The sequence below is a fragment of the Thunnus maccoyii genome, chromosome 7 (genome assembly GCF_910596095.1).
Source record: "Thunnus maccoyii chromosome 7, fThuMac1.1, whole genome shotgun sequence".
Lineage (NCBI taxonomy): Eukaryota > Metazoa > Chordata > Actinopteri > Scombriformes > Scombridae > Thunnus > Thunnus maccoyii.
Genome location: NC_056539.1, coordinates 24,883,757 through 24,895,617, shown reverse-complemented (window position 1 = coordinate 24,895,617; position 11,861 = coordinate 24,883,757). Strand labels below are relative to the sequence as shown.

At 38.6% G+C, this 11,861-nt stretch overlaps 1 protein-coding gene across 1 annotated transcript in view; it reads right to left on the bottom strand.

Moving 5' to 3' along the window:
* Positions 1–793: 793 nt before the first annotated feature.
* jak1 (Janus kinase 1) overlaps positions 794–11,861 on the bottom strand; it is a 41,765-nt gene continuing 30,697 nt past the window's right edge. Inside the window, exons 17-25 of the mRNA XM_042416092.1 lie at positions 10,025–10,176; positions 9,652–9,802; positions 8,688–8,776; positions 8,252–8,444; positions 7,960–8,084; positions 7,172–7,344; positions 6,278–6,395; positions 4,422–4,532; positions 794–3,237 (exon numbers count right to left, since the gene is read on the bottom strand). Coding sequence (XP_042272026.1) covers positions 3,118–3,237; positions 4,422–4,532; positions 6,278–6,395; positions 7,172–7,344; positions 7,960–8,084; positions 8,252–8,444; positions 8,688–8,776; positions 9,652–9,802; positions 10,025–10,176 — 1,232 coding nt within the window. The 3' untranslated portion in view covers positions 794–3,117. The remainder of the gene's footprint in view (positions 3,238–4,421; positions 4,533–6,277; positions 6,396–7,171; positions 7,345–7,959; positions 8,085–8,251; positions 8,445–8,687; positions 8,777–9,651; positions 9,803–10,024; positions 10,177–11,861) is intronic.

The window sequence follows — 11,861 nt, the reverse complement described above, 5'->3', positions numbered from 1 at the left end:
TAAAGTTAACACAGCACAAAGCCTGCATGTACACACAAGCTGAAGATATTCTTGAACTCAAGTTGGTTGCACCACGGAGAGTTCAGGATAAGTTCTGTCGCTGTGTAAATGCAGCCTAAGCTTATTTTTTATTATTCAGTTGTTAATGAAAACTATAATCTTGACATGAAAATGTAGTCATCTTTTCTTGCTGTCGGTTAGATTTTTAGAAAGAGTTTATTTATATAGGAACAGAAAATTTTATTTGTAGCTTTTGTGCAGTCGTGATGGTTTTGTTTTGTTTGTTTTTGAAGAACACAAACACGGCTGAATCACTTCAGGTTTGAATCCGGATTTTTTCTGTTGTTGTGGAAATGGAGCCTCCTCTGAGCTTCAGTGTGTCGCCATTGTACCAGTTTGTATCTTGCATATTACACGAGGTCAGTGGTGAGACTGGACTTGCAATAGTGAATGACTGTGTGGGCGTATGTGGTAATCACAAAGCTTTGCAATACCGAAGTCTTTCTGATTTTCTGGAACATTTTAATGGCTGTAGATAAATTTAGATTTGCTGTGCTTATTGCTTTGTAAACACTTTGCTTTTAAAGTATGTGGATTTTTTTTTTTTCCTGACCTGAAATATACTGTAGATTTTACAAAATTTTATATCACACTGACATTGATATTGTTTGACTGTGAATAAGGTATTTCTAGAGCAATTTTAGCATGCCTACTTACAACTGTAATATATAAAACAAACTGTTCTCAGTAGTTAATAATTCTGAATTTGGACTGACACAGACAGAAGACAACAAACATTAATTTTATTTATTTTTTCATTGTGTATTTATGGATACTTCTACTTTCCATAAGTCATACTTTCATCTTATTTTCTGAAAATATATATTTCTTTCCTGTTATTTTGAGCAGAAGGAATTGTCTTTTACATTCCTAAATAAAATGTGGACTGAAGCGCAAGTTTGTCGTCTTTTCACAGTCCTTTTTTTTTTTATTTTAAACTTCCTGTCATCATTCACAGTAAAAACCATACAGTTACATTGAGTAAGTCAAGTCAATTTTATTTATATAGTGCCCAATCACAACAAAAGTTATCTCATGATTTCATATAGAGCAGGTCAAGACCATACGCTTTAATTTACAGATACCCAACATTCCCACACGAGCAAGCGCTGCAAGGAAAAACTCCCTTTTAACAGGAAGAAACTTCCAGCAGAACCGAGCTCTAAGTGGGTTCCTTACTGCCTCGACCAGTGTTGTGTGTTGAGAGTAGAACTGACCATTTCCAAAGTCATGATAATATGCGACTGAAGAAGATTTCAGGGTTACATGGCTCATGTTTACTGATAGATTTAAAACAGAAAAAACCCTCTGCTCAAAACATAACTCACATTTATATATATATATATATATCTATATATATATATATAGATATATAGATAAAATATACTTTTAGAAATGTTCTAGCATAGTGGAGAGTTAAAAAGACAATGTTACAGATAAAATACAACAAACATAATTAGGAATAGGTCTGTAAAAGAAATATATTTTGAAGAGTTTAACTGAAAAACAAACATAAAAATGCCATGTGAGTATTCAGTGGCGAAATCACTTCAAACCCTGCATACCATCCAAAGTCCTTTCATATACAATCCTGCAACAATGGCAATTGGTTCTTTCTCTTGCAATATAATGTTTAGTATACAGACATGTGAAGTATTTGTGGCTCTCATAAACCTGAACTAAAGTGTAAGGCTACAGAACTGTAGAGAGGATAAATGAAGTTACTATACTGCCCTCAGGTGTCGCTCACTGTTACTTCCTCTAATCTCTCACTCCTCAACTTACATGTTAAACAATATCTGTTTAAAGACAGACAATATAGGCCCCTTTTAAAAAGTCTTTTTTTTTTAACCAAACACGCAATCACAGAGTAAAAACTGACCCACCTCAAACAAACACAGGACCTTATATAAGTCAGATTTTCCTTTGTACACAGTGCAAAATATGATTTTTTTTTTTTCTTTAAATTCTTTTTGAAAAAGATGTGATCCATTCCTAGTGATTTGAAGACAATGATGCCTCTTTGAAAGATGAAACATTATTAGAGAGCCAAAAACTCGTAAAAGAAAAAGAACAAAACAAAACAGATTTTCTGTTGATGTGCAAATGCAGGGTTAAACGAGCCGAGCGCCGCTTTGTGTTGCATCTACTTTGTCACTTAGAGAAAAGGCAGGCATTTATAACAGATTTAAACAATGTCAACAATGCAGTGGAAGAACATTGCTGACTGATTGTTGGCTCTAATTTAATGACAATTCTCATTTGCACATCATTAACAAAAAAATTTCTCCATCACAGATCACTACATGGCTCCCAAGTCAGAAAAATGCACATCAGTCCGGTGGTTTTCTCCCAAACAGGAGTCTCTGAAACAAACAGCAGTGGCACAAAATGCTGAAAACCACATCTTCACTATCTTCTCCTCTATCCATCCTTGCACTTCTTAAACAAGGATTTCCCAGTGGTCCACTTGGTGTTTTCTGTCACAAAGACTTTCCGTCCAAGATCGGCACACAAGCGTTCAACTTTGTGGAAGTGAGCATTTAACAGTTCCTTCTTTTAAGCTTCCTTCTGCGACAGCGATATCAATCAAAAGTCCTTGTGAAATATAAGGCCTTCGAAGCACATTATGCGTGATGAATCCATGCGAGTTTGATGTTTCTCACAATCAGTCAGATGGATACACTTGGAAGTCCTTTTGTAAGATATAAGGTCACATTTAACACAAACTAAGGCTAAGAGATTTGACAGGATTTACTGATTTCATCCAAAATACTCAAATTAGGAAACAATAAAATGCCAAATATGAAAGCAACAACAAATAAAAATGTTAAAAATATGGTAGACTAAAGAGATTAGGACTATAGATTTCTATGCCATGGTTGCCATGCCATGGTGGAAGGTTTATATGTAAATATGAAGGAGCATGGCTTTGTGTGAGGACTGTCTCTCAGTAAAATGAAGCTGCAAAAGCTGATCTGGGATCAGATTTGCCATCTGTGGTTGGTCCCAGGCCCGCACGCAACTTCACTCCCAGAGCCTCGAACAGCTGGAGGGTTAGAGGTCGTTTTGTGGTTGGAGCTGTCGCTGCAGGTTGGTCAGGTCCTCGATCAGACGCTTAAAGGTGATTCTCCTCTCGTTGTTGTGCTCCCAGCATTTCCGCATCAGCTCATACACCTGCCAGACATGAATCCAATTAGTCTTTTTATTTTAGGGAACAGATGGTAAACAGAGTGTGAAATCTCAAAAACAGGGACACAAATTAACAGTAGCTATAAAAAAAACAAAAAAACAACAGAAACCACAGCTGTAACACTTCATGCCTGCAGGTGCAACTAGTGTTAAACTTGCAGCAGCATCAACATGTTTACATCTGCAGGTATGAATTGTTGCTGCTATTAAGTTCTTCTCCTTAAGTGCGATAAGTTACTGTATGTCCAAGTCAGTGGAAGTCATTGGCATTATTTTTATTTAAGGTAGCGTGATGCCAGAGATTACTGTGGCCTGAATGAATGTAACTGAATGCACTACATTTTATAACGATGTCAACAAAGAAACTGTATTTTAATGTGGAGCAGTCACATCTGGAAAATACCTGATCTGTTTAATAACATCAATACAAGTGCCAGCATCCCTACTTTTAAAGTGTACTTCAAGAAAAATGTACTCATACTGTAAAAACACTCACAAATTGCCAATATTACTGAGATAATTTCATGTGCACTTCCCTGAAATCATCAGGATGACAGATTTTGATAAAAGAAATTGGGATAAAATAAGATAAATTGGGATTAATAACTGAAATTGAAGCTGAGTTACTTAGAGACACTTGTGTCATTCAGGGTTTGAAAGAAGTGACATTGTGGCCTTAAAAGACCTTTTTCACAGCAGACATTTTGTCTTGTAACAGCAGGAAAACCACAGGGGACCCTTAACGTTAAGGACGGCTCTGTTCTATTTAAGTGTTCTGACCATCCAGTGAGAGGTTTTCGTGCTCCTTGTTTAAGCACAGCGGAGATAATCCACAATAATCTTCACTTTATTTTCTTCAGCTTTCATACTGTGGAAAGTATTTTCAACTAGAACATATTTACAATGACGGACACTGATCCTGAAAAGAGATGTTATAATTGAGTGACAAACTAAATTCTGTCTGCTTTGATTGTATTGAGGTGGTAACAGAAATCTTCACATAAAAACAAAACTACTGAATGTCTAGAGACCAGTAGTAGTAACTAGAAGTAACTGAGAACATGTTTTTTTGTTATTTGAGTGAACTGATCCTTTTCTGAATCCTAGTTTTACTGGTCCATTACTGTGTTGTATCATGTTCTGATGGCAATGAGAAGACAGTTTCTTACAGGCTCAGGACAGCCATCAGGACGTGGCAACCTCTTCCCATCTGCCAGCACCTTCACCAGTCGGATGACAGTCATCTGACCGTGGGTTCGACCGATCATACCAAGGAACAGCTGTGTGGGAGAGAAAAAGAACAGGTCACAACACTGACTCACTATTGAAAATTGGCCCTGTTTTTATTTAGACAACTCCAGGGAAAACGGGACTAAACAAAAAGAAGACTGCAAGGAATATTAACATTATGGCGACTGCCTTTAGAGGAACAAGAGAAATCTAAAACATTTGTGGTCCAGTTGTAATCATTTTATCATCTTAAGCCTCAGACATATTTAACAGGTGTTCCTTTTAACATTAACTCTACCAAGTCCTTATCAGGGATGGGGTTCAATAGCATTTTAGTGGAATTCATATCAGAATCCTTTTGAATCCTTACTTGAATACTTTTAATGATAAAGCTGGCAATCTTCTATATTTCTCTTGTCGTCAACCCAACAATGAACTGATCTTACTTACAAGTATTGTGCTGCATCCAAAGCCTGATATATCATATTCCTCTGTGATCTAGACTTGTGTTGTCTAAAAACTATTAAGAACATATCAATAAGTGAGTGACATGTTCCTTCTCCCCAAAAGGGTTTGGTCATGTTTAGTTTGTTTAGAAATGGCACCAAAGATTAATAAGAGCAATCACATTTTCAGTCTCAGGAGAGTAGTTCCGTGTAGAGCAGGTGTAACGTTCATGCATGGAAACACAGATCCATTTACAGAGCTTCCCTAACTTGTTGTGCTACATATCACAACCTCTTGACTTTGTAAGTTCCTTTCAATGTACAAGGAAGTCAAGAGGTTGTGATATGTAGCACAACAAGCTAGCAAAGCACAGTAAACCGAACTGCGTGCAGTGGCATCTGTCTTACACGGAACTACTCTACAGCTACTGATCACTGAAACATGATCGCTGGTAGCAAAGGAACATGTGACTCAGTGCAGAAGTGTGGCTCACTGATGTGATTTCTTTAGTTTTTGTACAACAACAGATGTCTACGACACAGAGGAATAAGATATATCAGGCTTTGGATACACACACAATACTTGTAAGTAGGATGAGTTCATTGTTGGTTTGATTTTGCAAGAGATTTGTTTACAATGAGAAAAATACAAGCCAAAGCCTTCAAACAACTCCACTAGATTAGGTGTGTGGTCACTAAAGTGAATTGAGTTAAACTGAACTTACAAGTAAAAAGTTTAATATTAATTATAACATATTAAGCTCAGGTCATCTAAAAATGAGAGGCTGCTACCTACAGTATGTTTTCCTTTGATCCTCGCTAATAAAAAAGATGAAAGATCAGATAAGAGATTAGATTCAAGAGTCGTTCGCTGAGCTCAACAAATCTGGATATTCTGCTGACCCGCTTTGCCCGGCTCTAGTCGTCACCCCTATTTGCCTTGCAGTCATAGCGACAGGTCGATCTAGATAAGAGTGTCAGTTAAAAGCAGAATGTAAATAAAAGATCTTCTTGATAAACTGAGCTCTTAGCAATGGCACGGGCTGCAGTTAGGGAACAGCTCCTGCTGGATTCTGTCATCCGCTGCTCTGGCCAAATACAGACACCATCTGTCATGTAAAAGACTGTGTGTTTGACTGTGTGTGTATGTGTGTGTAATTTAAGTGAAAAATTCTGCTCTTTATTTCTGCAAGACTGGTAAAACATGTATTATGTGTATATAATCATTGTCCAAGTCTGTGGGCTTCTAAAAATATACAATACGACTTTTTCAAGAAGTATTTTCTAAATGCCTGTGTATGAGAGAGAAGAGGAGAAGCAAATAAAGGGAGAGCTGCATGAATACTGACCGTCATCGGGCTCTTGGAGGACTCGCAGTAGGTGATCAGTTCGTACATCGTCACACCGAAGGACCAAACATCTGATGCAAGGTAGAACTTACAAAGGGTCAGGCACTCTGGAGCATACCTGAGAGACACACACAGAAGGCAAAGAGCATGAATTCTTGTCCAAACTGAAATAAGTAAGTAAGTATGTGACCGTGCATGTACCTGTTGCAGGTGTTTATATCACATACAGTGAATTACTACTTAAATATACTGCAATTGCTTTGTTTTTTATACATTATTGCAAACTATGGAAGCTATAATTTCAATGCCCCTTGGAAGGGAAAGTACCTAGATAATTTAAAGTAAAAGTAAAAATACAACACTGTAAAAATACTAAAACAAAAGCAATAAAATGTACTTAAAAGTACCAAAAGTAAAAGTACTCATCATGCAGAATGTTTGCTGTCAGTGTTGGATCATTATTATTGATGCATCACCATGTTAGTTACTTTAACAATGAGCCAGTGACTACTACTGTACTACAGTAACTACTCTACTCCTTTCTCGCCTTCCTTCTCTGTTCATTGCCAAATTCTCAATGGAACTTAGTCCGTTTAATTATAAATGTCAGCTGACACCAGAGTTAATGTATTGCCAAAAGAAATTTAATTTAGTACCTGTTGGATGAAAATGATGCTGTAATTAAATCTTTTCACTGCTTTAATGGATCTCCATTTTCCCATAATTCTCCTACACACACTGTTTAATTCACGTACTGTCCGTCTACAGTCAAGTCCTCTCTCATCCCTCATATTTCATTTAGTGTCATCTCCTTCCTTCACAAACTCTCTCTTTTAATAATACGACCTCAGCTGTTACAGTCTAAAGTTGCATCCTTCTGTCCTCTCGACTCACCAGAAAACAGGGCTGTCGTGGTCGTCTTTAACGGTGTAATAGCCTTCGTTGTCCTTGATGCTCTTGGTGAGGCCGAAATCTCCGATCTTCACTGTCCTCTCGTTCTCCACGAGCACGTTTCGGGCAGCCAGGTCCCTGTGGATGTAATTTCGGGATCCTAGATACTCCATTCCCTAAAAAAACAAAAACAAAACAGAGTCACTATTCAGTGCCTTCAGAGTAATGTGGTCCAATGACTTGAAGATACATACCCAATACATCATCTATTAATTAAAACACTGCCATCCATGCTGGTTCAGTATGAATTCTGATCCTGCACTGTGTTTTATTGATTTATTTTTTTATTGTTGGCACCTTCTCATCATTAAATTTTATTTTTTAAATGAGCAGGTTGGCCAAATTAACCTGAACACAAAGAGGTAACTCTTTTGCTCTGAGGTGAGTTTTACATTCATACATACATACAGTTTACAGGAAACAACCAGCAACAAAAACATTTGAAGATGTTCTTAAATTTAGTCTGTTCATGTCTCTATTAATCAATGTGACAATCACATGACTTCTGTTTCAGACTGCAGTTCACCACCAGAATTTAAACAGGAAGCCTTTAAGTGTTTCAAAACAGGTTGAGCTTGGGTGTTAAAATGACCATCTTTTTTAGCTACATAGTGCTCCTCCTGTGTATGCTATATCATGATGTTTGGCATTTCACTGCAAAGAGAGGAAAAGTGGAAGGTGCAGAAAGGTCTGCCGGTAGCAGCTTGCCCTGTGAAAACAAACTGTGTTACCTGGCATATCTGGATAGAATAGCTGAGCAGGGTGCTGAGGCTGATCTTGCTTTTGTTTCTGGGCAGATACTCCTTCAAACTGCCCAGTGGAAGGTACTCCATGATCAGCTTAATAGCCTGACCACCTGCAAACAGATTTACACACAAATGCAGTTAGAGATGGACACTAAGTTCTTTAATATACAACCACCTGGATGATAAAATATTCCATCCACTGCTCGATTTATATGAACATTAATTTGTTATTGTTTGTGTGTATTTTGGTGTATATACAGTACTCCATCCATCTTACCTTCCTCCTGGCAGATGCCCTTGTATTTGACAATGTTTTCATGGTAGAGTGCCTTCAGGATGTCAATCTCAGTGGAGAGGTTGTTGCTCTGCTCTTCTCGGTTCTCGGGCTTCAGTGACTTGACTGCCACCAGCTCGCCTGTTTTATCTCCCCGAGGATCATAGCGACACAGCTCCACCTTACCAAAGTGTCCCTACATGAAGATCATGGGAGAAAAATGTAAAATCATTTCAAGACTCATGAACAAAAGAGTTCCAGTCCTACTTCCTGTGTGGTACTAATTGTTTCTTATTATTGAGTCAATTCCTGCAGTTCTGGATCTGATCTCGCTTAATCTTTGGTCTGTGGATTATATTGTCCACTGCATGTTAAGAAATCTCTTCAGCTCATTTTAATGTATGAAGCAAACAAAGCTAAACAAGCAGGAACAGTTTACCTCTCCCAGGTCCCTGATCTTCTTCAGAAATCTCTTTTCAAACACTGTTGGGTCCACCTCTGGTGTTGGTTGGGGTTTGATTGATGGGTCTGAGAGATGGGAAAAGAAACACATGTATTCAACAGATGAAGTAAGTCATTTTTCTTCAACATACAGCATGCACACTTGCGTCATAGGAAGTCTATTGTGGTTGACAGTGTCAAAGTTTTCACCAGAATTTTCTGTGGTTATGCAACTCTTTGCATTGCACTGTTTTCTACACAAATGGCTACTATTAGTAGAACAATTCATTATTCAAGCAAAACTCATATATCACAATTTATTATCAGTTATTTAAAAAAAGCTTAATTTACCTCAACAGTGGTTTAAATCTAATCTTCAAACAAGCAAGTAAATATATAGTAGATCTTCTAGTTCAGGTGATTTTGTAGCTGTCTTGGGATTTTAATACCAGAAGATCAACAGCTTAAGTGTCAGTAAAACTGACTGTAGCATCTAACTCTGGCCAGCAGGTGGAAGAGCAGAGTCTACTATGTTGCCATGGGGCCCAGCTGAGGGGCAGATCAGTGATAATGCACCCAGTGAACTTCCTCATGAACATCTGAGTTGAGTAAACAACTCTCTCTCTCTTTGCACCGCTTACTAGCCTGCTGCTAGGTGAGATATCAAACATGCAAAACAATCAGATCATATTCCAACTGTAAACAACTGCCTTCAATTTTTGAACCTGTACCTGCTTTTAGCCTGCTCTGCAGTTTACACTCAGGGGCAGTCTGCAATGATTTTCAACTGTATCTCTCTGGCCTAATTTTCTGTATTTTTCCAAAAGGTACACAAGCTTGACACCATGACAATAAAACTCCTTGAACTGCAGACACAAAATGTTGCCCCTGGTTTTACTTCATATGTGCATCCCACCCGATAATATGACAACACTTATATTGGATAAACATGTCACACATACTTTTCTCCTCTAGCATGTCTATGTCTCTGACAATAGCCCTGAAGAAGGGCCTCTTCTTGGGGTCGTAGTTCATGCAGTGGGTCATCAGTTCAGCCAGCTCTCTGCAGTCTGGGGTGGCCAGCTGGCACTCTGTCTCATAAAACCTCTCCTTCTGCTCGACACAAAGATAAAGAGACACACATATGGATGAGGAGGTGAAGGTGAATGTAAACAGAGGTAATGTGATCATGTGAGAGGTGGTGAAAGAGGAGCGAAGACAAAAATACAGGAAAGGAGGGAAAGTGAGGAACAGCCATCGGAGCGTATTGGTTTAACTGTAGGGACGATTATATTAACACTCGTCGTCACTGTTGTGCTTGTGTGGGCCCCCTACCTCTGTGAGTTTCTTCTCTTTGAGAGGGACCTCTCCATCATAGCAGATCTCCCACAGGGTGGTACCAAAGCCCCACTTGTCAGCTGCAATGCTCAGGGAAGACACACTCTTCACACACTCCGGAGCGATCCACGGGATACGATGCACACACTCTGCAGAGGCAAACAGAGTCAACTTAAGATCAATAAAGTACAGATTTGTTACAGTCCCATGATGTCTTTGTAAAACAAAAAAAACAATTTTGGGAGCTGTGTGTAATACATGGGTTAGAAAATAAGGTGTTCTAAGCTGTAGTGATGTTTGACAGCGCAGAAGTGAAGACAAAATAAACCCTGCCCTTTAAGATGTGAAACAGGAAAAGTCTTCCCCAAAACTACAGTGTGTGAAATACTGACTTAACCTTTTCACAAGCAGAGAGAGCGTGTACTCACTGACCTCCTTTACACACGGAAAACAATGTATATATCTGAATATATGAAACCGAGGTGTAGCCATAATTCACAGCACAGAGGCTCTGTCCTCATCAGGCTGTAACATGCACGTTCCTATCCACAGAGGAGGTTTTGTAGTCCAGGTCCTATCAGATTTGGCAGAACTTGGAAGTTACTTGACATCTTCTCTGATCTATAATCTTTTATGTTTGCACTTTACTCATCTGATATTATCATTCCATGTTGTGATTTTAACTATTTTTATTTTTGTACTCTGCATATACAACATGTATTGCATATCTGTCCGTGCTGCGAGAAGGTTTCCCTCTGTTGCTCTCCCTGATGTTTCTCCATTTCAAGTCAAGTCAATTTTATTTATATAGATCAAAATTACATATCTCAACTTTGCCTCAAAAAGCTTTATAATCTGTACAGGATATGACATTCTCGTTTCGGATAAGGAAAAACCCTTTAAGGGGAAAAAAGAAGAAACCTCAGGTGGGGCAACAGAGGCGGATTATACCTTTTTGCTTATTCAAATTGAGGGTATAAGGATAGAGGGTAATGGGAAAAATTTTGAGGAAAATTTGTGATTTTGGGCAACATAAATAAAACTGAGTTAACTGACTATATTTATAATTCACTACTGATATCTCTGATCAAGCAAAAGTGAATTGAGCTAATTAAATGTGTTGTTTTTGATTAGTAAAAATGAGATCGATGTGATCACTTTGACAAAACTCAAAGCTAAAACATAATGATAAACAACATTTCTTGGAAGCAACTGTCGGGTGACCTCAGGGACCAGGGCAGTATGTGCTCACCACGCTCCGACTACCAGGAACCGACAGCAAAGTGCAGTACAGCTCTGACAGGCTGACGGGATGGGTAGCTGCCAGACTAAAATGTTTTCTCCGCTGGATCCAAAAGCCTTGGCATCGGCTGGCTGACATATATTACTTTGACTGGAAGACGGGATAACTGAGCGGCTGACCTCCACAGTTGGCGTTTTTCGCTCTACAAATCCATAACATCGGATGAGGGGTGTGTGTTAATAAGTGCATGCAACTCAGACTGGAGCACAGGATGACTGACTGGAGGTGAAAAGAGCAGGAGGAGTGACGCAGGGGAGAAGTGGGGGGTGGAGGGGAGTGTATGGAAAGAAAGAAATAATGAAAGCAAAAACAAAGAAAGCGAGAAAGTGAAGAATGGATTTGAGGATTTAAGAAAAAAAAAGATTAGAGATTGCTGGGAAGAAGGGAAGAGCGTTCCCAATGGGTTTCTCGGCACTGTATCCACTATGTGTTCAATCAAATCTATGTACAAGGACATCAGTGTGTAACTGGAATAGCGGTTGATCGGGAAAGTGATGGAGACAGAAGAAGAAATGTTAAAGAGTTCTGGGA